Raw genomic sequence first — 27982 nt, 5'->3', positions numbered from 1 at the left:
ACATTTTCCATTATGGGGCAGATCTGTGAGATGGGAAGGTGAGGGTTCATTGGTTTGGCATTTTAACCAGTGATTCTTCTTCCAGCCTGCCAAGGTTTTGTGGGTTCATCAGCAACTGAAGAATTGTTTCTTGAAGGATTTTTATTTTGGGAGAGGTGGTAACATGGAAGAAGGAGGGAAGGAAAACACATCATGCTTTTCCATTTTTGGTTCCTTGTACGCACTGTGGTGTGGAATTTGAGTTTACGTTTATAAAGTACACCTAATTTGCGCACACAACAAATAAGAAAATACTCCACTCCTTTGCAAATTGGTTTCTTTTAAGGGCATCTAAAGGCCACTCCCTAAACTAATTATTTTGGGGGGGATAATGTTTTCTTGCTGGTCCTTACCATTGCTACTTGCACCTTGCTTTGCTGTTACTGATTCAAACGTAGAATAAAAGCTTTCCAAGCAAATCTCAATCCTTCTCTGTGCTTACATGTTACTGGGAGAAGGGATTTCTACTTATTGCAGCTGATTTTCAGTCAGTCCTTTCTCCCCACTGAAGCTAAGCAATTTAATATTGGTGTATTGCCACCAGCAGAGTGTCTAGGCCAAGAGCCAAGGCAATGAACAGCCTGCTAATTAATATTTCACATTTAACTCCAGACCCCCTCCCCAGAACAAACACTGTGAAAACAGGAGGTGGCAGTTTCTATGCAGCCCTCAGGAAATTTTAAGCAGAAGTGTTTTACTGCCAGTTTTATGCTTTTGCAGTGATGGCAGTTAAAGACTTCTGGTTATATAAAAGAAAGAGTATTGGCTCCAACATGGAAAAAAAGATTATTGAAAGCAACCTGAGCCCTATGTATCTATTTCTCAAAAAAAACCAAAAAACCCAACCCCAAACACAGCGTCTGTAACTCTGCCTGTACTCAGTGGAGAAATAAGGGCCTAAGTTCTAGGCAGGAGGAAGGTATTCCTGTTGAAAACAGTACCATGCAACTATTACAGATGGATTATGGTTCCAATGAAGTTACATATTTTCATTTTCAGTTATGAGACAGATAATACATAAGCTTGTGCATCTTGCACCCTTTCTTGCATATATGTGTGTGTGTGTGTGCATATTTCCGTAGATAAATAAGTTAAGAGATTATTTACATCAGTGTACAGAATAAATCTAAACTCAGTTATCAAAATGCATACACCTGCCAGTGGATTTGGTCTGTTAACACTTTGCATTTCATCTTCAAGGCACCAAACAAACATTATTTATTTACCTAAACAACTTCCCACTTACCAAAAAGATTAAGAATAACAGACAGGATAAGGGATGGAGCTGAGGCAGTGCAGTATGTTCATAAAAAAGCAGCTAATCCCGTATCTCTCTCCTGCCATAAGCACTGCAGATTTATGCCTTTATAAACTGTACTGTCCAAGTAAAAAGTAACCTTTGTAATATGAAGCTTGTCAAAATGGGGAAGTCCTCATTCAAAAGCAAATGATCCGTTCTTCATTTTCAAAAGCTTTGGCCTCTTCTTGGCTTATCGGGTTCCCATTCAAACTGGAGGGGAAAAATAAAAGGGATGTAAAAGTAAGGTAGTGACAGTTGCCCACCTTCCATTTTCCCAAGGTTTTGGAGCAGAGATCACAGATCTGCAATGCTGTATGAGCTGCTTGCTTCTCAAGGGCACACAGTCAGGAATTGGCCTCAGACGGGCGGGCTACAGCACAGCCATTTCCACTGCACGAACAAAGACCAAGGCTACTTCTTCAGAAGTAAAACTGAACTAACCCCTAATCCTCGCTGAACTAAAATCTGAGTTGGATACCCAGCTGTTTGCATTTCGGCAAGCAGCACAGAGCTGGCAAAGGTTCTAACCATGCAGTGGGCTTGTTTAAAGGAATTTAAATAGTCTTCAGAGCATTTTGTGTCTGCCATGACTACACGGGAATGAAACCGTTAAGTGCTCAGGCATTATTAATGTGAAATGACTTAGGGCAAAATTTTCAAGTCTGGCTATGTAAAGTTAATCTTCATTGATATTTACAACCCTGAAAATGAGCAGCTTTCAGAAATGTTGAAATCCATTAAACCGCTTAGACTTATGAAATTATCAGGGTTAATGAACACCTCTGCAAATTCAGCCAAGAAACAAAAGATAAGTTTCCGTCTGAAAATTCAGAATGTTTCAAGCAGGAATTTATGCCCTTTGTGTTGATGAAAGCTGACAGTGGCCTTTGGAAAAAGCATCTCTTCTACATCTCCAGGGAACCCTCTAGTCAAGTAGTGACTCATCATCTTTCTAAGCAAGAATTCAGTGTCCTTTCACTAAAACAAACATATGTATATTTAAAAATAAATTTCATGTTCAATAATAAAGCAGCGATGCTAAATCCAGCTCAGTTCTATTGACTTCTGAGCTCCCTGAGGTGAGGGAAGGAATGTGGTGTTTGGCTTTGTGCCTTACAATGCACATGCGTGACTATGTAACGCCTACCTAATTGAAACCAAGCAAACCTTACAAAAAGTTAATCTTCTCATATAGCCTAGCACTTTTGGTGTGTTTGGAGCACTGCCTGAAAGAAATCCAAGCACAAATTCTGTGAACCAAATTAATAATGCTAATTAAACGTAACCATCTCCTTCTTGTTGGGATTTAGCTCCTGAAAAGCATGAACGTGTGCAGAAGTTTAAAAGTAAATCAGGACAAAGAAAATTTGATTTATAAATTTGGGCCCAAATTCTGCAAACACTCACATTCTGCAAATCAGTGGTACATGCAGATGCAAACTACCGAAAGTGCTTGACATTTGTAACACACGGGGAAACATTTCAATGACAGACACTTATTACGTATTTGAAACCCACAGCTGGAACTACAACCCCTGCCTCACATAAATTTGCTCTGAATCTTTTAGACTGGAAAGTAATGATGCCAGAAGTGTTTCAAAGGGAAAGAAAGTTTACAAAGTGGGCCTTTAAGGAAGGAATCTTTACCAAATTTCTTTAATAGTTGTGTTCTCCTTGAGAGCTTCGCTGAGATACTTCACCCCTTTGGACGTAATTTGATTCTGGATAAGCCTAAAAAGAAAAATGCATGTCACGTCAAACTAATATGCAAACTGATTTACAGCGCATGCACAACCCACACTGAGCTTGACGTCAAGCAGCAAAGCTGTCTCTTTGCCACAAGATGATGCTTGTGATTTCTATCTGTGAGGATGTAAACAGCATTGGTCAAATGCCACCCATGCACTTTCAGAAACAGAGCCCAGAGTATTAGACTTTTCCTTTTAACCTTGCATGTACTTGCATGCTGGAGATACTGAGCTTAACTATACAGATGACAAGTTTCTGCTAAGAAATGGTATGTGGTTGTGATATTTGGACTGTTTGAGATGTTCTAAACTCTTTGCTCTGTCTTCTTCTTAAGAACAGTGGGAGACATTTTCAAGTGATGTACAGAAAATTCTAAGTACAGAACCCGTGTAAGCCTAGTGTTTTAGCAGTTACGATCTAGAGGCTGCCAAATCCTTCCATCTTGTTTATCAGACCCGCAAGATCTGTGAAAAATAAGGCATTGAATTTGACTCTGGTTTTAGCAGGGGCAAGTCTCAGTGAAGCCACCTAAGCAGCTATAAAGTACATCTCATCTAAGCTGAGGGGAAAAAAATGATACAAAAGATCCTGAAGTAGCACAACTGATGAAGCAGCAGGTGACTCTCATGAGCCACTGCAGACCATCCCTCTAGCTAAAAATGAATAAAGCCCCCTCATCTGTAGAGCATAAAACTACTCATCAGCCTAACCTAATTCAATACTTACCTTTTGGTCTACCATGGTGTACCCCATTGCTGTCCTATTCCATGTGACTGACTGCATGAATCCCACAGGATTCAGGATGGGGCTGAAAAACTAGAATGAACTGAATGACCTCTTAGGGAGGGAAGGAGGGGAGCAGGGAGGCATTCCCATTACAGGACTTTTCTACACAGGGTAAATGAATCCAAACGCAAAGGAATCCAGCAGATCCTTTCAGCTACTGGGAAAACACTTAAATTCTGCCTCAAGTTCAGCTGCCTATATATGTCACTACCTTTTGGAGACATCCACTGGTATAACCAACAAAGCAGGATATAAATTTGTCTGCTGGCAGAATCCCTTGGACAACACTGAGCCATGGTAAAGACATGTATCTGGATTACTATGCCTGCTTCAGTTGGGAAAAGTTTTATTATGAATTCAAATCAAACCGCTCAGTGAAGCATATCTGCAGCTGTGTGTAAATGAAAATCAAGCTCTATCCCCTTTTTTTTTTTATTTTCAGGGTGATGGACACCAGAATTTCTACTACCTTCAAAAGAGGCTACAAGTACTTGGCGCCTGTGACAACCAAAACACTCCCTAAGTGACAGGAACTAGGATTCATACAGGGAATGCTAGAGAATGGTTAGCAAAGCCTTTGTAAAGCTTATAAAGGGACTCAATTTATTATGTTCTCTTGAACACTTCAAAAGAATGGATGGTTATTTGTTTCACAGCTCACATCTGCCCGACACCATCCATGGACAAATCCTTGCAAGCCTCTGGGTTTGAACAGCCAGTGTTGTATTTTCTTAGATGTTTAAATCCCTAGTTTCCTGGGGATTTATGTCCTATAGATGAATGTCTTGCTTAAGTGAAAGCGCTAGCCCTAGAAGAAAACATCAGGCAAATGGGACATGGATTTAAGTGTCTGTCACATAGGTTCTTGGTTGAAGAGTAAGAGTTGAGCTTGCTACTTGCATAGTATGATGACAAATACTAAGAACTATAACAAGATTATTCTATTCTAGCTGTCTGCTTGTATTTTTTTGAAACTTTTGGTTTTGAGGCCAGTACTGTTTCCCCTAAGGAGAAATGAAATCAATTAGTAGTTCAGAAGACATCAGCACACACAACAGCTTAAACTTTTCCCCATGGGAAAGCAGGTTCAAAATACTAGACAGCACCTTTCTTAACTTTCTGCTGGAACTGTCTACCACCAGTCAGTTGCATCTAGACCACGCACAGAAAGCTTACTGTGACCTACAAAGACTTGGAAGGTGAAACTTTAATGCAGTGACTGCCAAAGAGTCTGTGCCTCTGTGGAATGTAACTCACCATAAGTGCACCAGTTTCTTGTTGACCTTCAGCATCTCTGCAAAACTCATTGCTGCCTCATCATCCAGTTCATTTTTAGTCAACCTAAGTGGGAGAGAAAATGTTCCTTTAGGATATTATCATTATTTTTCAGGCCCCTATTTTTCCAGCTTGTCTGTGACTTAGCTTTAGACAGCCAAGGGGGAATGAGCTGTTCCTGCTCTGAGCAATTTCTAAAGGCTGGGCACAAAGAGATACTGAAGAGAAGTCCTAGAGGTAGAAGAGACAAGAGTATCAGAACTTTATTTCCCACAGCAACATTCTAATGATACATTTCATGATGTTTCAGTGTCTAAAAAGTGGATGAGGTGTAGTGGAAAAAAGGTAGAGAGGTAGAGACAACACTGAAGAGGTGCAAAAACTGAGGACAAAGAACTTGACTTCAGATGGTGGAAGAGAGAGAAGATGAAGAAAGCAAGATGGAGGGAGCAAAGCAAAGCATGACACTGGGACATGGGAATGTGTCCCAAAAGACATGTGCTGCTGATCCATTACTTATGTCCACATTCTTCCAAAGAGAGAAGTCTTATAGCTTGCTGGTAGTAAAAACATAGGGGATAAGGGAAGGGAGGGAAGGAGGAGGGGATAGTAGGAAGTGGCAATGGGATTGGAGGAAATAAGGCTGCCGCTTTTTCTGGAGAAAGAAGAGAAGTAGACCACACTGCCAATTACCAGAATATTTTCACAGAGTTGTTGTGTTGCATAGCTTCAGCAATACTTTTGCCTCCCTCTGTTGTAATGCCATTGAATGCAAGACTGTAAAGTAAAGACACAAAGGTGTAAGAAACAGCCAGCATCACTTGGTCCTCCTACTGCCAAATGCTAGTGAACATCGTGGATGATCCGTTTCCCAGTTGTACAGTCCAGTGTTTGGGTGTTTCAAAGGCTCACATACTTTGCAAACCAGTAAATCCTTACGAATTTCACAAGTAAGAACAGTTCACAGGCTGTAGTCTGAGTGCGGGTGTATCCTACAGACCATAATGTTTGCTGTCAACAAGTTGTACTCTTGGGACTGACAGCAGAGCTGCACCCAGTGATTTTGAGTCAAAGCTTTTAAGAAGGACAAAGAGGTGTGCTTAGCACTACACAGGTTTTACGTGAATTTGTGTCCCAAGTCTCTATACAAACTGGCCACTTTGTTCTTTACATGCTTCAGATGCCTGAACATCTCATTCTTCTTCCAAACACAACACCTTTTGTTGTGTATGGAGAGATGAGCTTGTAAATGCACACTTTCCATTTCAAAGCACAAACGTTTCCTAGTCTGCCCTTCATTCTTTGAATAGACACTGGCAAAATCAACCAGTTAAAGCTGTGCTCCAGGCTTTGAGAGTGCAAAAAGCTTTTCCACCTCAAAAGCCAGGTCAGACGCTGAAAGTAGTGCGAGGTCTCAAAAAACGGTAGAAACTGGGCTAAAGTCGGGTAATGGCACAAATACGAGTTAGCCCAAGTCCCTCCTAGCTTCACCTGAAACTAGATATTCTCAATTCATTGTTAGTGGGCCTGAAAAACGGCAAAGATACTGAAGTAAACTGATGTAGCAGAGACTATCTTCTCTTAATCTTTGCATAAAGTTATCACTGGTGCTAACTATGAACTCAAATCATGAAGCAAGATTAACCAGCGGAAGACAAGAAATGAACCCAAGTGCATGTACACTTTGGAGCATAAGATTCACCCTGCACAGGTGCCAGCAAAACCTAGCTCTAGCCCACACAGTAACTCCTTATTTTTGCAAACACATTCATCAGCATATTTGCTCCTGTCTGAGAATCACTCAGCTCTGATTCAGGTTCAAAATCTTCTTCCAAGTCTGATGCATCTGGATGGATTCTGCAGTTATGGGAAGATGGCTATTACAGATAGCTTTTAACTTTAAATATATCTAGGTCACTGCACCTGTTCAGATTTTAATTTTTAAGCCCAGCTATCTGCTCACAGAAAGGAGGACAAGGCACCAGCTCTGAAATCCCTGGATCTGAAGTGGCAGCAATAAGCTCTCCAGAGATCGCCAAACTCCCCGGGTACCGCATTTCTAAAGTTGCTAGTACCATGTGCCACCTTGTGGGGAAACCATGGAGCCTTGTCTGTTCCCCTCACCATGGAAGCCAGTGAAACTGGGAGACATATCGAAAGGATCACCACGAACCCAGTGCTCCAGCTGTGTGAAGGGATTCCAAAAACCAGCAGCAGCAGCCACAATATGTATCTTTAAATCCCTAGCCAGCATTTCAAAGTATGGCGGGGACAGGCTGGTTTACACCACTGGCTTCTCCCTGTGCTGCGCCACCAGCTTCACCCATGCTAGGGATTCCAGGAGGTTAGTTTGAGATGAATCTCCAAACTCCAGTGAGAACTACAACTCTCTAGCACTCAATGTGTACTGTCATAGCTCTACTGGACTACAGGATGAGCCTGAATTTGAGAATGTGCCAGCCTCTACCCAAATAGTTTATTGCCTAAAAATTACTTGCTGTACTCGCCTAAAAAGCTGTTGTACCTTCACAACAGAAACTGTTAACACTGAGCTGACTGGGAGCCTGATTCTGTGACAGCTGGTGCATCCTTCTGCTAATGCTCCCAGATCAAAATGGCACCCACTGACCATGTGCTTTCACAAATGCCACTAACTTTGCGCAGCATGAGGGGAGGAGGTGCAGATAGAGGAAAGCATGCCAGCCCTGCAATATTTTTAACTTGCTTAATGGCTGCACGGGGCTTTTTGATCCAATCTGGCCTCTTGCTTGCACCAGGAGCCTGTTGGTTACACAGCAAAGGCTGCAATATCAGATGGCGTTCCAAGCTAGTACCTAGTGGGAAGAGTCACCGCTTCAAAGCATGATGGAAAGGCCAGCACTACACCGAGCTGCCTGGCTCTGCTGGTGTTTTACCTCACATTTGTTAACCTGGGATGGTTCCTCAGGGCCTCTGCAAATGCTTTTGCTCCTTCATCTCCAACTTGATTACCCCACATCCTGGTGAAGAGAGGAAACCAGGAGAAATCAGGTTATCAGGTGTGCTGCCCTACTTCACCTCAGCATTGCATTCTCCTTTTTCTCTTTCCTTTCCCATTACTTCACAGTCTTTCAGGCTTGTGAGACACCTGGCAGGTATCCTCCTGGCTGAGCAAAGCATGTTCCACTCCCTGCACACCACACTACCAGCCTCTACTGACTCACCAGTACCCTACGGCCACAGCACAGAAGCAGCTCTAGGAGACAGCAGGACTGTGTTTGGGATCACCTTGCTGTTGGCCACTACTTCTGCAGCCCTGTACCCTTATAGGATAAAGGGGTCTTGTGGTCCTGTACTGAGCTGCCATGACAAATATACCAAGTCCTAAATCCCACCATTTCCCTGCTCAGCATTTTCTCCCCATGCCCCTGCTGCAGTTTTCCCATTACCTGGTGGGGATGGATTGGCCTTTACAGAGTGCAAAGCACAGGTCTTAGGAAAGACTCCCCAGATGCACAACTCCACAGGGATCCACACCCAAGTGGGTGACTTTCTGAAGTGAACTGCTCTACAAGCTCCTCCCTGTCCTTTAGAATAGTCAGGGAAAAACAGTTACAATTCCTTCAGGGTTACTACCCAAGTGGTATCCCCTCTCTTTCCAGCTGACAAGAGAAAGATGAAGATCTCACAGGGACAGTATGACCCTGGATGCTTCCATACATTTGTAAGGAATAGCATATCCAATGGCAAAACAGCCCATGGTAACACAAAGGGTTAAGAGAAGGTAATGTGGTAGAAGCTGCAGAGATTTGATCAACATTTACTAGCAGATTCTGGTCAAATCTTTTCTATGCAGATCCACTACTTTGAAAATTCACCCTCCATTATAAGGTTTGAAGGCGTAAGGAGTTTTTTTAGAGGGATCATGGCTTGATGACTCAGACCCACATTCAGCTTGATGGGTAATTAGTTGGCAGCTCTCTTAAAATCAATTGAGCTTTGAGGTATCTAAATGCGTCCACTTCCAGTAAATTCCCTGGAATTTCCTTGTCCTTCAGTCCCAATGCAGTTCCTTACGTAAATGTTGAATATATCTGTTTAAACGTTTCTGCTCAAGCGATCCTAAATCTATTGGGAATGATTATTTCCTCCAAGGAGAAAACAGGAGTCCTTCCCTGAAATTACTGCCCAGCAGACCCAGCTCTAGGACAAGGGAAGCATGTGTGCTGTTGACTACACTTGTGAAATGCTGTAGAACAGCAAAATTATAGGCCAAAAATCTGATTGTTTAAATCTGATTTTTGTATTTCAGGGTTATTGTGATATTCCAAATGGCCAAAAGGAGGTTTTAATTCCATGTATTTGAGCATTAGATTTTGGGGAAAAATGTTCTCCTGAAGAGTGGAAAGAGAAACTGGGATTTGCCAGGGGAGTGAGGGAATCAAACGCTCAAGTCTAGCATCTCTTCTGAGAAAGAGGATAGGGGTTAAACATTTACATTACAGTCAAACCTCTCTCCAACAACAGCAGATTGTCCAGTTTGGGACAGACTAGAGGGAAGGATAATGGGAATTCGTTCTTATTCTCCCAGCTCACGACTTTATCAGAACTTGATGCAGAAGGTTTGACAATTACAGCAATGACACTGAATAACTAGGAACATTGCCAACAGTCATAAAACCACTGAGACTTTTAAAGATGACCAAATATCTCTAGAACAGCTGTGCTGCCATAAGGCAAGTAGCCATCTTTACCTACTGTCCTCTTGCTAGTTTGTCTCTCCTTTAAAGTTCTGTCAGAACTCCAAACAAACATTGTTTGAACTCAAGAACAATAAAGAAGCCCTCGTTTCCTTCTGAATAGAAAATATGGCCATGCCTTTGCACCAGTTTGTTCTAATGCTGCCATGGGGAGAATGGCAGAAGGAAGGAAGGTGAGAATGAAAGAAGGAATCCTAAGGGATTTACAGGTGCTTTGACAAGACCAAGCCCTGAATTCTGATCTTAGCATTGAACTTACCCAATTTCAAACATTGTCTTGCTCTTCTGGATGGCCTGGGCAAGGCACTTCCCTCCTTCACTGGTTATTTTGTTTGCTCCTATTCTGCACAAAACAAATGAGTTGATGAGGTACATCACTTACAACAGTACAGCTATTTGAACACCAGCTCAGAAAGCAACACAAGTATTTAAGGCCAATTAACTCTGAAGGCTGGCTACAGTTATCAAACATTAACCTAGAGTAAAACAATACTGCAGGCATTTGACCTTTGTTTAAAAGACATCATTTTATGTTGTCTTTTACGTATTTTGCACCACAGCCCTCTGTGTACTACTGAAGTACTACTGTAGAATCTTGGGTTTGTGCGTCAGAAATGAGCTTTAGGAACTGATCCTCAAGACAAGGACCCCTGCCTGGTTTTTAATATAGTTCATAATATCAGCAGTTGCTACATAGTACGTGAATTACATGCAGCATGTTTCATGATGCCACAGGGAACAGAATATTTCTTGGTTGTGTGGCTCCAGAGGAGATTGCAGCTGATTAAGCACAGGTTGTAATAATTTCAAGTCTTTCTGTTCCGAGCATAGGCTATAGGTAGTGGTACAGGTCAGTGAAGCAGTGAGTGCATCTGGCATTCTACAGAAGACCTTTTCTTTTTTTTCAGCCTACCTGGGGATATCAAGTACCTAGAATTCAAGGAAGACATAAGTCTCAATTGCACACACATTGATATAAAGAACAAACCAAACCCAGAAACTCCTCAACCCACTATATTTACATAAAGTAAAACTGGCTTGTTTGACTGACTTCAGTCACATTAATATGCACTCTATCTCAAAATGATCTTTGGGGTCACTACGCAGCCTGAAAGCAACCATCTTCCACCAGGGTTTTTTTTTTGTGAATGTTAGATTAAATAAGAAAAGCACTGCGTGAAAGGATCAGAGCGCTTTTGGCTTTCAAAACTGCAAATATTTCAAGTGGGAAGGATGTAGCTAGTGTGGGGATTCAGAGCAAGTTACTGGTAGATCTAGGACTAGAACCCAAGAGTCCCTGGCTGCCAGCTGCTACATTCATACCATCAGCTGACATTGCCGTAGTTACCTCTATTTTCTGCTATGGACACAATTAAACCACTGGTTAATGATCTACCTTTATGTCAAACCAGTGCTATGCATGGCCCAACACTCTCATCTGGAGAAGTTCCAGGAATTAAAGAGAATTCACTCACCAAGTGAATTTGGGGAATTCCAAAGTTGAGGTATGACACCAGCACAGCCTGACTCCAATTGCCCATGAAAGGCGAGACATAAAGAAGCTGGGTACTAAACACAAGTGAGTTCACCTATTGCAAGGGGCAGCAAGATTCATGCACCACTTAAGCCTTACTCAGGTGCTCAGACTGGATTTAGGTAAAGAACAGATTCCATGCTCTCCTTTTGCTTACTACTATATTCCAGTAAAGACTATGGATTCAAAAGTCTCATTTGCTGCCATTCACTGCTAGACTACTAGAAAAGAATGTAGATCTGCAACCTAAGTTATATTTTATTTGAAATACAATTTTGGGGTTTCTTTCCCAGTCTCCCTCCCATTTCAAGCTGCTTTCTTTTAATCAGGATACTGTAGAAAGGAAAAAAAATCCAACCTACTTAACATATTCAAGGCTTGAACACTCTTCAATTAGTTTTGCAACATATTTGGCTCCAACATCAGTGATTTGATTGTTGTACAAGCTTAAAGAAAAATCACATTGGTAAAAATAGGTTAGTCTTGATGTTACTTTAATATTTACAACCTGAATGTTTTACAATGCACACCTAGCATCTCATCTTTTTTGTATGGCTTTGAACACATTCACAGTCACTTGCATTTCTATTTTGATAGAATTCATATTCTGAAGGGTAAGATATAAAATACAAGGAGACCAGACTGTAAATCATGGGAAAATATTTACATGATTCTTTTAATAAATGCTCTCCCCAAGCAAATAAAGCTTCCCTTTATTCCTCTGTTAGTACAGAAATATTGCCGCCAGAAGAGAAGTCAGAAGAGAAAATACCATAAGAAAGTATTTGTGGTCTTTCAAAAGTCATAAAATCCCCTTGTAAATATTACTGAAGATCAGATACCTGAGCAGATGTACTTACATTAAGGCACTGAAGGAAGGAGGCGATTTGTGGTATTCATGTTCACTTCTCAAACAGTCATTTTTATGTAGCTACTTAACCAAGAGCAGGAAGTCAGAGCTAACATGCCTTCCAGCTTCAACTTGATTTAAGAACTAATAAAGGTCTTAAAGAAATGGGTACCATGAACGTGACACCTGAAACCGTATGTTTCTGATATTAGTCTCTACTAAGCTGTATCTGCTTTGCATAGCTGAAATAAACCAGCTTTTAGCAGAGAAAACAGGAGGCTTCAGCTATAAAGTACACACTCCCTTGCTCATGCTCCCTCCTTAGGTACAAAACTAGGATGTCCACACAGTTCAGTAATCTGACTGTGGTCTGCACTGTGTTATAGAAGGGCTTGATGCCTGTGGAGGCCACCCTGTGAGGCAGTGCAACAGGAGAGGAAGCCGTAGCCCTTTTCCCAGTGAACAGGGCAGCAGCTAAATAATTTCCGACACAAGATGTGGCCTTGCTTATGTTCATTAAATGAGGAGGCACCTGTGGTTTCCACCCCACCTTTGGTGTGTCAGTACCATCAGCATTTTTATTTTCTAGTGCCAGTGTCTAGTGTTTTGCTCCCAATTGATACATACCCCAAGAAAGACACAATTTGGTACTTGGAGAGTTCTTCATACAAGATCCTTACTCCGTGATCCGTGATCTGATTTACACTGAGCCTGGAATGAGGAGAAAGAAAAGAAATTTTGAATCAATACAGATTAAAAGTATTCCTCAACCATAAGTTAACGAATGACTGGAGGTCTATGCCTTTTCCTTTGATATTTTAACAGTTTCTTATGCCACATATTAAAAGCCATTAAGGGAAATGTGAGCTCAGTTTCATATAGCTCACTTGAAAACCAACAGAAAACAAAAAGCCCCAAATCCCCAGGGTAATGCTCTGGAAGCTGTCCATAGAACTGAAAACAATAAAAAGTAGTAAGTCAAAAACCAGAGACCAACACCTCCTCCTCCCCTGTTTACTGTAACTGCAGGAAGAAACTCTGCTTTACATCCCAACCAAAGCAATTCACCTAGTGAAGGCCAGGCATCTTGAAAGCTATAACACATTCAGGCTCTACTAAACAAAAGCTGTGAAAAGCCCTGGCTGGGAAATAAAACTGCAGTCCCTTGGGGATGCTAGAGGTTTCTAATTTTATTGTCCCAACTAGACATGAAATAAATCAATGATGTCAGTCATCCACAGAATAAAAATACTTCTTTTCATAGTTGTTTGGGTTTTTTGTGGATTTTCTTTGGGGGGTAGAAGGTGGGGAGTAGTGTTTAAACTTCTCAAGCTTTTTCACCTTGCCTAGATGGACAGGTTCCCATGGAGCATTTCAATTCTGATGAATCACATCTGATGAATCACCCCTCTGCTATGAGGACAGGCTGAGAGAGTTGGGGTTGTTCAGCCTGGAGAAGGCTCCAGGGAGACCTTATAGCAGCCTTCCAGTACCTGAAGGGGACTTAAAAGAAAGCCGGAGAGGGACTGTTTACAAGCGCATGTAGTGATGGGACGAGGGGGGATGGCTGTAAGGGGGAAGATTTAGATTAGACATCAGGAAGAAATTCTTCAAGATGAGGGTGGTGAGGCACTGGCACAGGTTGCCCAGGCAAGTTGTGGATGCCCCATCCTTGGAAGTGTTGAAGGCCAGGTTGGATGGGGCATTGGGCAGCTTGGTCTGGTGGGAAGTGTCCCTGCTCATCATCTGGACTGGATGATCTTTAAGGTCCTTCCAACCCAAACCATTTTATGATTCTATGACATTCTGGGTAAAGCTGTCCCTATGAAAACATTTTGACTAGCTTTAGTTTCCCCACAAATTCTGAAGCTGAACATTCCCTGCTGAGAATCCATTACCACTAACAGCCTGCCTGGCTCTTACTAGTTAGCAACCTGGTCACTTTGGAATGCACTAGGACGCAGGAGAAATCAGAGCCAATTTCTACAGAGCAGAACAGTCTGCTTCTTTGAAAGGGGTAGTTAAGCTTTCAGAAATAAAATTTCCTTACCTGCAGAAACTGGTCATTAGAAATCAAAATCCTAACATCAGGAGAGCCATAAAACAAAAAATCAGTCTAACAGATCGGTTTGGTGCTGGGGATGGTATTAATATCACACTGTGCATGGCGTAATCATATGATAGGGACAGAGAATGAAAGACTGTCCTTTTCTTCTTTGTTTTTTCTTACATATTTAGGCATTTTCCCTCCAAGATTCTTTATTGCTTTCTCTTGGAAGGTCAGTTGATTTGCAACTAACAGAAAAAATTCGTTTCACTTGCTTTGATCTAGTCCTAGAGGAAAACAAGGCAGAGAACATACAACCAGAAAGAACAAATCCATCTGTTAAGAAAAAAACAAACATAATGAGGCCGAAGGGACTTCAAAAAAGATGCATTTGTAGTTCCTGGTTTTCTGTACCTAAATTTTGGGCAAATAAGGTATAGCTATATGGCACAACCTCAAAAGACTGAGGTGGAACATTCTGGCCTGCCATGTTAGAGGTAGAGTTAGTTCTCCCTGATCACACCAAGCCATGTCCTCCCTTCACATCACCTCAGGTGAACACCACATCTAAAGACTTCAACTACATCTTTTCATGGACTGCTACACGTTAGCTTTTGTTCTGTGAAAGCCAGATATCTTGGCAGGATGTAGAAGCATGAAAACCACAGCTTCTGAACAACGGTTATCGTGATTACTAGATCCTCTCTTATCCTCTATGACCAGGGACTGGCTCAGGAAATCTTCAGATCATAGAGAAAGCACTACTGCTTCCTTTTATTTCCCTTAAGCACTTTCTCCCATAAAAATCCTCTTCTGAGACAAAACAGTTTGTCATGAAGCTAACTGAATCTACATCTTTAATCTGTCCTAGCTTCTATGGACTTGCTATCACCCTTCCCATCTGGTTTTCAAATTCATAGCTTGTCCCTGCTCTTGTGACAGGCTGAACAAGTATTTCAGAAGGTCTGAAATTAATTTCCAGGAGCAATAAGAATCCTCATCTTCCACCACTTCTAAGATCAATTCCTTCACTCCAGCAGTTTGTGGAATAAACCAAGGATAAGCAAGGACCTGCTTGCACAGACTCCTACCTGATCACTGCAAGCTTGCTAAAGCAAGGTAGCAGCTGTTTTACTCCATAGTCATTGATGTTGTTATTGTCTAAATCCAGAGCCAGGCGCTTCTGAAAGTGATGCACAATGAAGGAAATAGCACTGCAGTCGGCAGAGTAGGCATTGCAGTATGTGAGCTTGATGTAATTGGCATGCATGTGTTTGGCAGCCAACTTCCCCACTTTCTCGCTCTGAGTCTCATAAAGGCACCTCAGCATCCAAATAAAGTTAGGCTGGACCTGTATCTGGTTGTAGTCTGGAAGCCTGGACCGAGTGAGGCCTTTCAGGTGGGATTTCATGCTCTCCACAAGGTACATGATGAGCATCTTTCTCTTTCTCTTAATGAGTGAAGGCAAAACTAAATGTCTGAATAGCTTCTGCTTGGATCTAGAAAGCAGGCCACAAAGAAACAGGTTGGTAAAATGAAAATGTTCATTATTTCTGAAAGGATCCTCTCCTGCCAGTTGTTTCTTCAACCAGGGAATACAAAGGCAAGTAGGCTGGGCAGTCTCAGTGGAAGAACATTCATTGAAAAACTGAAGTAACTCCTTGGCACTCACTTTCTCTTCAAGAACCAGGAACAGGGCTGTGAAAAAAGACTGAAGGGTTAAATGCAAAAACTCATAAGTGGACTCACTGTCACAGCCACTGTAACCTTTAACTGCTCTGAGAAAGCCCAATTGCAAATCTTCTTCAGAGATGTTCGCTGATGAGACCTCCTCCTGATCAAAGATAAAGGAAGAGTTCCCCATCCCTTTGTACGCCATTTTACCCAAGGCTAGAAGAGTTTCCTTTCTTGCTTTGAACATCTCTGCTTGGCTTCTAGTGTTGTTCTTCAGCAAACTTGTTTTCAGAGATCGGTTCAGATGGACTTCAATCATGAGCAAAAATACATCTGTCAATGTAACAGAACAGTCTGGAAGCTCGTGGCTGTCAAACATGGAATGGAAGTGTTCATAGCATTTAAATATAATCCAACAAAATAAAGGCACTGAACACAAACTGCACAGATTGGGGTTAGCTTCCAACTGGTTCAATACCAGGGTTCGTTGCCCCTCATCTTTGAAAAACATGGCAGTGTATTCCTTCAGGTTATTGCCAGAGAAACCACGGAGTAACACTTTCTTTCTAATGATGTTTCTTTGGATCTCAGTTCCTGTCCTTGCTGTAAGAATTTTCTTGGATCCCTTAAGAAGCTTCCCTCTAAGAAGGCTTACCAGCAGCACCAAGGGGTGGGTGGGTTCATCGGGCGAACACATCTCAGGAACGCTGTTGAGATCAAAGTTGGAATAGATCTCATCGAAGCCATCAAACGTGAAAAGAACTGTATGAGGGAATTGCAAGATGTGATGGAACACCTCTGTGGGGTCCTGGTCTGGGTAGCAATTATATTTGAAGAGCAGGTCTTTCAAACATACGGCTTCATTTTCCTTAAAGCAACTAAACATCCTACATCGGAAACGGAAGAAAAATTTGGCTCCTATGTCCAATTCTTTTCTGGCCCAAAGGCTTTGTATCTTTTGCAGCAAGATGGATTTTCCAATTCCTGCATCGCCACAGACATAAATAGTCTCTCCATCTTCATTAATCAGCCCAACTTCATCATCAAAAAGGGTTTCTAATCGACACACTTCACCTAGACTCTCATTGGTAAAACTGACCAGCTCCATACTACTGTTAGAGTAGATTTCGTCAAGCAGCATCTCCTCCCTCTGAGCGTATGACATAACAAACTTGGAGTCCCGTCCCAGTTCACATCTGAGTTTCTCGCAATACCTGCTAACTGAAATTACAGTGAAAGACCATTATTAAAAAGCCTATGTACACAAAGACCTGCTTCTCCATTCTTGGGAACTGAGAGAGGGTAATCAACTAAAAAGTTCTTAGGTAAAGTTGGTTCTTTGGCACCTTACTTCTATTTCTTTGTGTTGCCATCACCAGTCTCCTAAATTCAGGTGTCAATGAAAGTGGTAACATGTGAGCCACCGTTTCCTGAAAGCCAGAAATAACAGTGCTCGCTTTAAGGGGCTGCTGTCTTTCAGTTGAGACTGAAAGCCAAGCCTCTGACCTTTTGTTAAAGACTCTTTTACCCTCTGAAAAGGCAGGGGTTGGTGGTCACTGATTAGCTTCATCAACTGCCTTTTCACCAGATTTATATTCTACCCCCTATTTCTATCAGGTTATTCTTTCCTAACTTGTTTGGTAATTTTTATTATTGTAAATGGAAGACATGCACTTTAGAAACTGGGTGACAGACATCTGAAATTTTTAAAGGTGACAAAAAAAAAGAGGGTCTCAGTTACTGTGCAGTGTTGGCTTGTGTTTCTATTGCAATAGAAATTTTGCTTCAGATGGTGGGGAAATGCAATTCTTATATTTACGTAGCATGAAAAACTTCTCAAGAGAAAAACATTTATTTCTTCAATACTTGAAGTTTCCTTGCTTTGGTATAACTCGTCATTTAGGATTATAAAATAATTCAGGTTGGAAGGAACTTCAGAAGGTCTCTAATCTCACCTCCTTCTCTGAACGGGTCATTTATGACGTCAGATGTGGTTACTCAGGTCTTCACTTGAGATCGCTAGATCTTGAAAACCTCCAAGTATGGAGATTGCACAGCCTGTCTGCTTTACTCATGAAATACTGGCTCTTACACTGCCAAAATATCACAGTGTTGCTAATAAATTGTAGCAGAGGCCTAGAAAATACTACAGCTGGCACAAGGTGGTTATGCCACAAGGATAGATAGGGCACAAGGTTATGCCATAAAAGAATGCAGAAAGAGCTTGACGTTAGCAAACCAGGATGTAATATATCAACATGATTGCTGCGTTACACAGCAGGCCTTTTAATTATATGGCTACCACTGCTAGCAAGCACAGCATGTGTACATTTATTTTCCCTGGCTGTGCCTGCCTAGACTCTCTTATTCTCACATCACCTGGTTAGAGCTTCCTACATAGCGGGGTATTTCTAAGGAAAGGGATACAGATGTGTGACCTTACCCGGATCTGTATTTACCACAGGTTTACTACAAATATTCTCTGAAGGCTCGTAACCTATTTCTTCCAGCCAAGGCTGAAGTTCATAGTAAGCATCAGCGACTTTCTGTAGGACACGGATGAAATATTCTGAGACTTCTTCTCCCTTGCTCTGAACCAAGTCTAGAATTTTGCGAACCTGAAAAAACACCACATGACAGATCACCGATACACAGCATTTTATCACAGTTACACTTGTAGACTGCTTTAGGGTCCTTTTTGGACAAGATCAGGGCACCAAAATCAAAACTGGTGCTTCAAAAACTTCAAAATCTAACTCTGAATTTGAACCATTACAAGACTGACTTTCTGTCTGTATTCAGATGTCTCGAGAAAATTGGCTCTGCGAGTTAATATCTGAACTTGTAGCTAACCCATACGCTAACTAGAAACAAAATGTATAAATACCACTCCTCAATAGGGAACCTAAAGGATTTCCTCAGCCTAGCTATATAATATATTTTAAGTTCCATGCTGGTTAAAAAAGAAAGGAGTGGTTTCTCACTGCCCTACACTGACTTTCTGGTTTCTAAATATTCCAGTCACATTTTGATTTACCTCGAGACACAGCCAGATCCAGAGCAGGGTAGGCAGAACCTCTCTTTGGATCTTAATGCAGATCCAGAAACCTACAAGTCTTCCTTTAACACAGCAACTCAATGGACTCTTTGCCTTCAACTATTACTAAAACTAATAGCTACCAAGCAGTGGCTGGGGCATTCAAGACTAGGTGTTAACTCTAAAAGCAAGGCAGAACCTGATCTCTGTGCAGCCAGTATGGGGTAACCCTAATACAAAAGCCTCTGCAAGACACAGCAACCACTTGGAAACCCATGTTGAATGTCTGGATCCTCTTCTTGCTGGAAGTGAAGGACGAGTTCAGTTCTAAACCAGACAAAGGTTTTTAGAGACTGTGGTCTCTTGTGAGCTTAAAGCAGGGAGAACTACATACAACACAGCAAAAGCATGGTATTTTTCAACAGCTTGCATGCTCTAAAAAGCAATTTTATGCCTTCCAAAGAAGCTCCCACTTTGTGTACTGCTGTGGCCTGCTCTCTGTCTCTGCTTAGACTCCTGATGCATGGGCTCCCCCTCAGCTCCATTAAAACAATCATGTATATTATGCTGAGCAATAAGAAACGGAGATGATCATACAGGGTGCATTTATTCAGCTTTGACCTTGTGCACACAGTGAGCACTGTGAGACCATTTCAACTTGCCAGCAAGAATTACTTTTTTATGAAAATCTGCACTGTTAGTGAACTCCAGGGTCTCTGAATTTTTTATGGTTTGCCTCCTTCTAACTGTGACCCTGTTCTGAAGCTGCTTGACTGGCTGGTCAGAGAAACAGATCAGGAGGTTTTTTTTAAGTCACGATGCAAGGAACAATTGTGTACACGTGACAATTTTCTCCTATCAAAACACCAGAAAATAATTTTTGCTACTGATGCCCAAAGATGAATCAAAGCCTCAAACGTGTCAGGATGTATCAGTTTTCCATACAAACATTTATGATGTGCGTAGGCCTTTAAAGAGAGGGGAAGATGTGCACGTGGAAAACACACAGTAATTAACTCCTAAATAATATTTCATTTGTTTCTCCTCCTCTAAAGCAGGTTCATCAGTCCCACAGCATCCAAACTAGATTTTCCTTGCACTACTCTGCACAATAATGAAGGCTTTAGTGTAGCAAGCTGATCTCTAACAGCCACTGCAGTCACCTCCTTAACAGAGGACAAAGCTGCAGCTGGGGGACACAACAGCAATTATCACCCTGCTGCACTTACAGCTGCCAATGGGTATTACAAGCAGTGCCAGCCATGCTGGAAAGAGATGTGCTGGAGACACTTGTTCAAAGGAAACAGGCTAGGGAAACTCCAAATTAGTAAGAATGAGAAAAGACACTAGACATAAAATTGCCAGTTAAAACCCATAAAACTTAGTCGTAAATAAATTGAAGGTAGCAAAAACCTTTTGCTGGTTAGTGAAATAAAAAGAATACCTTATCTGCTTGAGTTGGAAACTGGACAACAATCTCTGCATCTTCAGTTGAGAAGTAGTCATTCTTAATCAAGTTGTCAATCAAACACTGCGTGTTTCGGATTCTACTGACCAGAAGTTCTCGGGATACCTTCAGCAAAGCAACGAAGGACAAAGGACTTGCTCCTAGAGATTTTTCCACTGAAATCTCCAAGTTAGCATAAAGTTGGCCTTCCATAATTCAGATAGGAAGAAGCTGCTCCGTCCAGCCTCATCTTTGACAAACTGTCCATTTGCAGTGAGAAGTCAGCTTGGAGTTAACTTTGTGGAAATAGGCAGCCTGTCCTCCACATCACCGAGCCTGTAAGAAGTTAATTGTATAGAATCCCAATTTAAACCTTATCCTACGCAGATATGTCCTTCGATTAGCAGTCAAAGAATAATTCCAATCTCTATCTAATATCACGACAAACTTTATTAAAACTTTTCTTCCTCGGTTACTTCCATTTATTTGTTCAGGTTTTGCAAAAACAATATCTCCAGCAGGCAGCCCCCCTTCTGCACCAGTACATTACTGTTGCTTGCCTCAAACACCACCACTGGCATCAGCTTTATCAGCTGCCTGTTCTTAGTGCATAATTCAATATTTTTTATTATCTTGCCATGTTTCAACAGACAGGGCATCTGTCCAAACATATCTGGACAAGGGAATAAACAGAATAAAATTATACTTCACAGCAATTAATTTTGTAGGATGAATTAATTTATAGTAGCAATTCACTTTGCTTTTTCTTTGTTTCAACAACAGTCCCCATATAAAGTGTTGCCAACCATTCCTGGAAGCGAGGTCTTGTGAACTGAGACAGTTTTAGCTAAACTAGGAAAAAGCCTTTACCTTCAAGGCACCAGGTTCGAGAGGGGGTAGTGAGGCTGTGGGAAACCCACTGATCAAATGTTTCTGTTAAGACAGTCCAGAGTAAAATGACGCTAACAGTGAAAATGCTGCTGTAGATTTCAGAGCTGATACACCACTTAGAGGCATGGAACAAGCGTTTCACATCTCCTAAATCTACTGGTTCAGAGAGCATGGAATAGAGGGAAAATACAATTGCATTGGTTTAACTTGATTAATCTTACCAAATTCAGGTGAGTAAACATACAGTTTTTTAACTGTATTTTAACATATGTTAAAAATATGGTTTTTCACAATCTGAAAAATACCAGTGTTACACAAAGGACTGAAATAAGAGATTTTAAATATACAAGATTGCATCTCTAGTGATGCATGCAAAACTTCCGGGCCTTTCCTTGAGCAGGAATTGTACAAAAAAAACCTGAATTCACAGACTCTTAGCCCACATGATTAACTAGGCCTGGAAGACGGCATCACAATTCATATTTATTACTGCATTGGGGTCCAAACCACCTCTATCTTCATTAAGGAAAGAGACCACACACAATACAGGTTGTAATGAAGATATCAATTTAAAACCTGTGCAAACACTTAGGCTTGAATGCTTGACCTCAGCCCTCGTATGGGCACCTAGAAAGACAACATGATCACCAACTCTGACAGCTACAGGCTCAGGAAACTCTCTCATTGCTGTAGAGATGTTGTGTAGAAACTGTACCCTTTAGCACAAATGGTCTCTCCTTGTCTATGAATATATATGCTGTGGATGGCCTCCTTATCTGCATTTTCAATACAGGAAGGGAGATGATGTGACTGAGAGCAGCCCTGCAGAGAAGGACTTGGGGTGCTGATTGATGAGAAGCTCGACATGAGCTGGCAACGTGCGCTTGCAGCCCAGAAGGCCAACTGTGTCCCGGGCTGCATCAAAACAAGCATGGCCACCAGGGTGAGGAGGCAATTCTGCCCCTCTATTCCTCTCTTGTGAGACCCCATCTGGAGTATTGCTTGTCACTCCCCTGACAAGCTATAACTGAGCCCTGACAGCTCACGGATTCTTCTAGTTGACCTGACCTGGTACTGGAACAAACTCATTTCTATGGGTGTTCCACACCAGAAGCTGCAGTCTGCATCAGTGTAGCTTCTCCTGCTTGAGGCTGGAGAAACACATGGCTTATACTACTGCCATTTTAGTGATACTAGCTATCTACACTTAAAACCAGCTTAGCTCCTCTGATTTCAGGAGGCTAATAGGTCCTAACTTACAGTTGCTGACCTCCACAGATGCAGATAACTACACTAAGAGCTGAGCCCTCCAAAGGCTGAGACCAGGCAAATCCCCAGCACAACTGTTTCGCATTATGGCCAACTCCCAAACTACAAAACTCTTTCAACCAACAGGAACATAACCCAGTGATCTGACTTTCTTACCATATGAGTGACTGCATTTACTCAGACAAATCAACCCTTCATTACACCATTCACATGACTCACAAGATGAAGTGGCTGATTTCTGAGTCACTCAACTTCCTCGAAGCCACAGAGGCACATCTCTTTGTTCAAGAAAGCTCATTCCAAAAATGAACTCTATCATGAAGACCAAACAATGTTGAAAACGTCATTTACTCTAAAACTTTTGAAAGCTTTTAGTGAAAGAGATAGAGTCACCTTAAAACACATAGAAATGTTAACACTTTTCTTTCAAGATACTGCATCTACCCAATGTTCCCTGCTTGCTTTGGTTACTCTAAGACCACATTATCCTAATGCATTTTCTTTCTTCCTATGTTGTGAGACAAACTGACACAAACATCCAGGAAACCATAATAATTAACCAAAGTGCAGTCATGTGTACAAAACAAACAAATATTTTCTTCACTCTTTCAGACCCATCTACAAAGAGGATAAGAAAAGAAAGAAGAAATAACAGTAAAGGGACAAGAACATGGAAAGTATGAAAAGATCAGAAGGTTTCGAAGATTCCTGCCCTGCACCTGACTGTATCTAAGTCAGTACAGAACCTGGTTGCTATTGGAAGGGTGTACATACATATTGGGAGGCTGACACTCCAGAGGGAAGAGCAACCCTCCAGGAAGACCTGGATAGGCTGAAAGACTGGGCTAGAAGGAACCTTATGAAGTTCAATGGAGCTAAGTGTAAGGTCATGCATCCAGGAATACACAGCCCTGAGCACAGCTCAGACCGAGTTCCACCTAGCTGGAAAACAGCTCTGTGGATAATGCCCTGGGTGTCTTAGTGGACAACAGGCTCATCACGAGTGAACAGTGTGCTGCAGCAGCAAAGAAGGCCAACAGGATGCTGGGGCACATCAAGAAAGGCATCATCAGCAGAGATAAAGTCATTACTCCACTCTACTCAGCACTTGTCAGGCTGCACCTGGAGTACTGCATTTAGTTTTGGTCCCCGCTATATAAAAAAAGATGCAGACAAGCTGGAGAGGGTCCAGAGAAAGGCTACTAAGATGATCAGAGGACTGGGAAACCTACCCTACGAAGTCAGGCTGAGAGAACTGGGTTTCTCCAGCCTTGAGAGGAGAAGGCTTAGGGAAGACCTTATTGCCACATACCAGTACATAAAGGGTGTCTGCGAAGAGGATGGAGACTCCCTTTTTACGAGTCACATGAAAAAGACAAAGGATGATGCATGTAAGTTGCTCCTGGGGAGATTCCAATTGGGTTCCAGAAGAATATTTTTACCATGAGAATATTTAAACATTGGAATAATTTTCCCAGGGGAGTGGTGGATTCCTCTACACTGGACACTTTTAAGGCTCAGTTTGACAGGATTCTGAACCACCTTACTTAAACCATACATCACCTAAAAAGGTTGGACCAGATGATCCTTGAGGCCCCTTCCAACCCAGCATTCTATGATTTTACAGGCTCAGGAGAGAACATGTTTCTTTTCACAAAGGGTGAACTGCAAGAGTAGAGAAAAAAGAGAGCAATCAAAAAAGGATACAAAGTGAGGCTAACCATCAGAGGAGAAAAGGAGAAAGAGCAAAAATGACAAGCAGGAAGGTCTGAGCTTGCAATATGAATTCTGTGCATGAAGATGTACTCGGTGATATTTTCAGGGGCAATATTAACTCTAAGGCAAAATCCCACAGTACCTGGTACTGCAGAAATCAGTAATTTTCAGCAGTCTGTTTTATTAACAAAAATTGGAAATTTCCACCATCCATAGACTAAGAAAATGTCACATCAGATGAGTGGCTGAACACCTTAAACAGTGCTGAAACAGAAAGGCTTCCTGCCACATGCAGTTAAGAGCAAGGCAGGCATGTGCATGTTGGTAGCATAGTGTACCAGCAGAGCACCTGAAAGTCCTGATCAACATGGGAAACATGCTTGTTCTCTTACAGAAACACACTGTCCGTTAAGACTCTGACATACACCATTCTGTTTTGCTGGAGGGGGAGGGTGAAGGTGTGTTTGTTGTTGGTTTGTTTGGTTTTTTTCCTTTAAACATGAGGCCAATGTATTGACACCATGAGGTCTACAAGTTATCTGCAAATCTATCTCCTCCTTCTGGGAGGAGTGCCAGCTTCCACAGTGCTTTAACTTTAGGTCTTTTCAGTGAGGAATCACACCGTTACAAAGCACCGAGAATCTGTTAGTTTTACAATGCTAGGTTACACATCTGGTGTGCTTAAAAGTAAATGCTTATACAGTTTATAAATAAACGTTGAAAGCATTTGCTTGTTAGAGTGCATATATTGTTCTTTGCCTTAATCTTGGGCATTCCAGATACTGGATTCAATTCCAGTGCAATTCTTGTGACTGACGTGGCATCAGTCACGGGGATGCTACTGGAGAATAAAGAGACATACATTAATGTGAGACCCCTCAGTACACTGACCAAGGTCTAAAACCAGCTACCATTGAGAACTACTGCTTCATTTCTGGAACTGTTCCATTTCTGAAAGGGCTAATGAATAAAATCATTTTCCTGAAAGCCACACTAAGGCTTTTACAAAGGCTTCTAAGAACAACTAAGAAGGAACAGAGAGAGATGAGAAAGATGATATTTGAGCAGAGCAGCAGTCTAGTATGGAGAGACAATGGGAGAGATGTTTACAGGGGGAAGCTTCCTGTGTGGGAACACAATTGACTTCTTGCCTGGAGAGGAAAAATAAAAACACACAATTTACTCAAGAGACTGACAATGATGCAGGAGAGGAAATTCAGTTAACCATTCTGAGGAGAGCAGCTTCAGCCAAGTGAAGAAAACAGAAAACATGCTACTAGGAATTCAAAAGAACTAGAGAGCAGAGTGTTCACCCATCAATTGAAAAGGCAAAGAAGAGATAGAAGATGGGGCCTTGGCCAAATGATGTGTCAACAGGGACTGAAGGGATGTGAGAAACAACAGCAAGTTTGGCAAGAGATGCATATCATAAGCTTTCAGAACTAAGAATAACAAAGAGGAAGCAAGATGGGGATCAGGCCGAGGATAAGGAGGGAAATGAAAAAGGGAAACAAAATTTGTCAGAGTAAGGGGTACAGTAAAAGTTATCAGTGCTTACAGCAAGGTTTTAGATAATCCATGCCAGTAAGCTGCAGCAGCACTGATGGCCTTGGCTTGAAGGCACTGGTACTTTTATCTACTGGTTCTTCTCACTTCTCTCTGTTCTCAGTGTTGTGCAAGCATTTATACGTGGAGTCAGTTGTGCCTGCACATCCATCATAGAATCATAGAATGTCCTGCGTTGGAAGGGACCCACAAGTATCATCGAGTCCAACTCCTGTCCTTGCATAGCACAACCCCAACGTTCACACCATGTGTCTGAGGGCATTGTACAAATGCTTCTTGAACACTGTCAGGCTTGGGCCATTACTGCTTCCCTGAGAAGCCTGTTCCAGTGCTTTACCACCCTCTGGGTGAAGAATCTTTTCCTAATATCCAACCTAAACCTCCCCTGACACCTCTTCCTGTGATTCCCTTGCGTCCTATCATGGGTCACCAGAGAGAAGAGATCAGCACCTCCTTCTCCTCCTTCCCTTGTGAGGAAGCAGTAAACTGTGAAGAGGTCCACCTCAGTCTCCTCCAGGCTGAACAGACCAAGTCACTTTAGCTGCTGCTCATACGGCTTCCCCTCCAAACCCTTCACCAATTTTGTCGCCCTCCTCTGGACACTGTCTGGCAGCACTGCTGTGCTTTGTTGTCATAGAATCATAGAATGGTTTGGGTTGGAAAGGACCTTAAAGAACACCTAGTTCCAAGCCCCCTGCCATGGGCAGGGATACCTCCCACTAGATCAGGCTGCCCAAGGCCCCATCCAGCCTGGCCTTGAACACCTCCAGGGATGGGGCATTCCCTGGGCAACCTGTGTCAGTGCCTCACCACCCTCATCGTCAAGAAAGTCCTCCTTATGTCCAGTCTAAATCTGCCCCTCTCCAGTTTCTACCCATGGCCCCTCGTCCTATCACCACAAGCCTTTACGAATAGACCCTCTCCAGCTTTCCTGTAGGCCCCCTTCAGGTACTGGAAGGTCCCTATAAGATCTCCCCAGAGCCTTCTCTTTTCCAGGCTGAACAACCCCAACTCTCTCAGTCTGTCCTCCTACGGGAGGTGCTCCAGTCCTCAGACGACCTCTGTAGCCCTCCTCTGGACCCGTTCCAACAGCTCCATATCCTTCTTATGCTCAGGATTCCAGAACTGGACGCAATACTCCAGATGGGGTCTCACAAGAGAGGAGCGTGGTTTGGGTTGGAAAGGACCTTAAAGCCCATCCAGTTCCAATCCCCTGTCGTGGGCAGGGACACCTCCCACCAGACCAGGCTGCTCAAAGCCCCATCCAGCCTGGCCTTGGGCACTTCCAGGGAGGATGCTCCTATGAAGGCGCTGTTTCCCTGGACCAGGAGCTGCGGAGACATCGCTGCGGGCTGACTCCGCTCCTCGCTCCCTGCCACCATCCCGGAGGAGAGGGAGCAGCTGAAGAAACACGAAAAACACCCACAATTTCCATTTGGGCAACGCAGGAAGCTCGCCGAGAGGGAGCCGCCCCTTCCACGGCGCCGGGAACAAATAAACTTTGACTTATAAAGAAGCAGAAACTTTGTTCCCCCTCGTCCCGCCCCGCTCCTCCCGCCCCGCACCGACCCTCCCCCGCCCCGACCCTTCCCCGGCTCTCACCGCGGCGCCCAAAGGACCGCGCAGCGCCTCCCGCCCCGCTCGGGGCTCGCTCCTCCCCGGGGGAAGGGCTGATAGCCCACGCAGGGGCGGCAGAGGGATTCTGCTCCTGCACCGGCACCGCCTCGCCCTGCCCGCACCGGGACCGGGGGAGGCGCTGGCACAGGCCGCCCGGGGAAGTGCTGGGTGCTCCATCCCTCGAGCTGTTCGAGGCCAGGTTGGATGGGGCTTTGAGCAGCCTGATCCAGTGGGAGGTGTCCCTTCCCATCACAGGAGGATTGGAACTAGATGATCTTTAAAGTCCCTTCCAACCCAAACTATTCCATGATCTTTAGAATCATAGTATCATAGAATAGTTTGGGTTGGAAGGGACCTTAAAGATCATCCAGTTCCAACCCCTCTGCCATGGGCAGGGACATCCCAGTAGATCAGGCTGCCCAAGGCCCCATCCAACCTGGCCTTGA

General features: G+C 42.8%; 1 protein-coding gene across 8 annotated transcripts; it reads right to left on the bottom strand.

Moving 5' to 3' along the window:
• Positions 1-154: 154 nt before the first annotated feature.
• Positions 155-27641, bottom strand: NOD1 (nucleotide binding oligomerization domain containing 1). 8 transcript variants are annotated; one of them, XM_054059542.1, is made up of 12 exons: positions 27522-27641; positions 20475-20813; positions 18437-18611; positions 15411-17214; positions 12900-12983; positions 11785-11868; positions 10148-10231; positions 8065-8148; positions 5843-5926; positions 5132-5215; positions 2987-3070; positions 155-1549 (listed from the first exon to the last, which is right to left on the bottom strand). In XM_054059542.1, the coding sequence occupies exons 2-12, from the start codon at positions 20688-20690 to the stop codon at positions 1477-1479; spliced, it is 2856 nt and encodes a 951-aa protein (XP_053915517.1). In that variant the 5' UTR covers positions 20691-20813; positions 27522-27641; the 3' UTR covers positions 155-1476. The 8 variants fall into 8 exon arrangements, 3 of the variants coding, with proteins under 3 accessions (XP_053915517.1, XP_053915518.1, XP_053915519.1); XM_054059543.1 differs by lacking the exon at positions 8065-8148; XR_008448707.1 differs by lacking the exon at positions 155-1549 and having other exon boundaries at positions 3006-3070; positions 5132-5380.
• Positions 27642-27982: the final 341 nt, after the last annotated feature.

Source organism: Cuculus canorus, chromosome 2 (genome assembly GCF_017976375.1).
Source record: "Cuculus canorus isolate bCucCan1 chromosome 2, bCucCan1.pri, whole genome shotgun sequence".
Lineage (NCBI taxonomy): Eukaryota > Metazoa > Chordata > Aves > Cuculiformes > Cuculidae > Cuculus > Cuculus canorus.
Note: the sequence above shows the minus strand (reverse complement) of the source record. Positions and strands in the feature narration are given on the sequence as shown.

Coding starts and splice junctions, on each gene's coding strand:
- NOD1 (XM_054059542.1), bottom strand. CDS start 20,690: ATGGAAGGCCAACTTTATGCTAACTTGGAGATTTCAGTGGAAAAATCT. Junction 17,215..18,436: donor TGTGGTAAATACAGATCCGG/GTAAGGTCACAC, acceptor CTGTAATTTCAG/TTAGCAGGTATTGCGAGAAA. Junction 5,927..8,064: donor CCCAGGTTAACAAATGTGAG/GTAAAACACCAG, acceptor TTTACTTTACAG/TCTTGCATTCAATGGCATTA.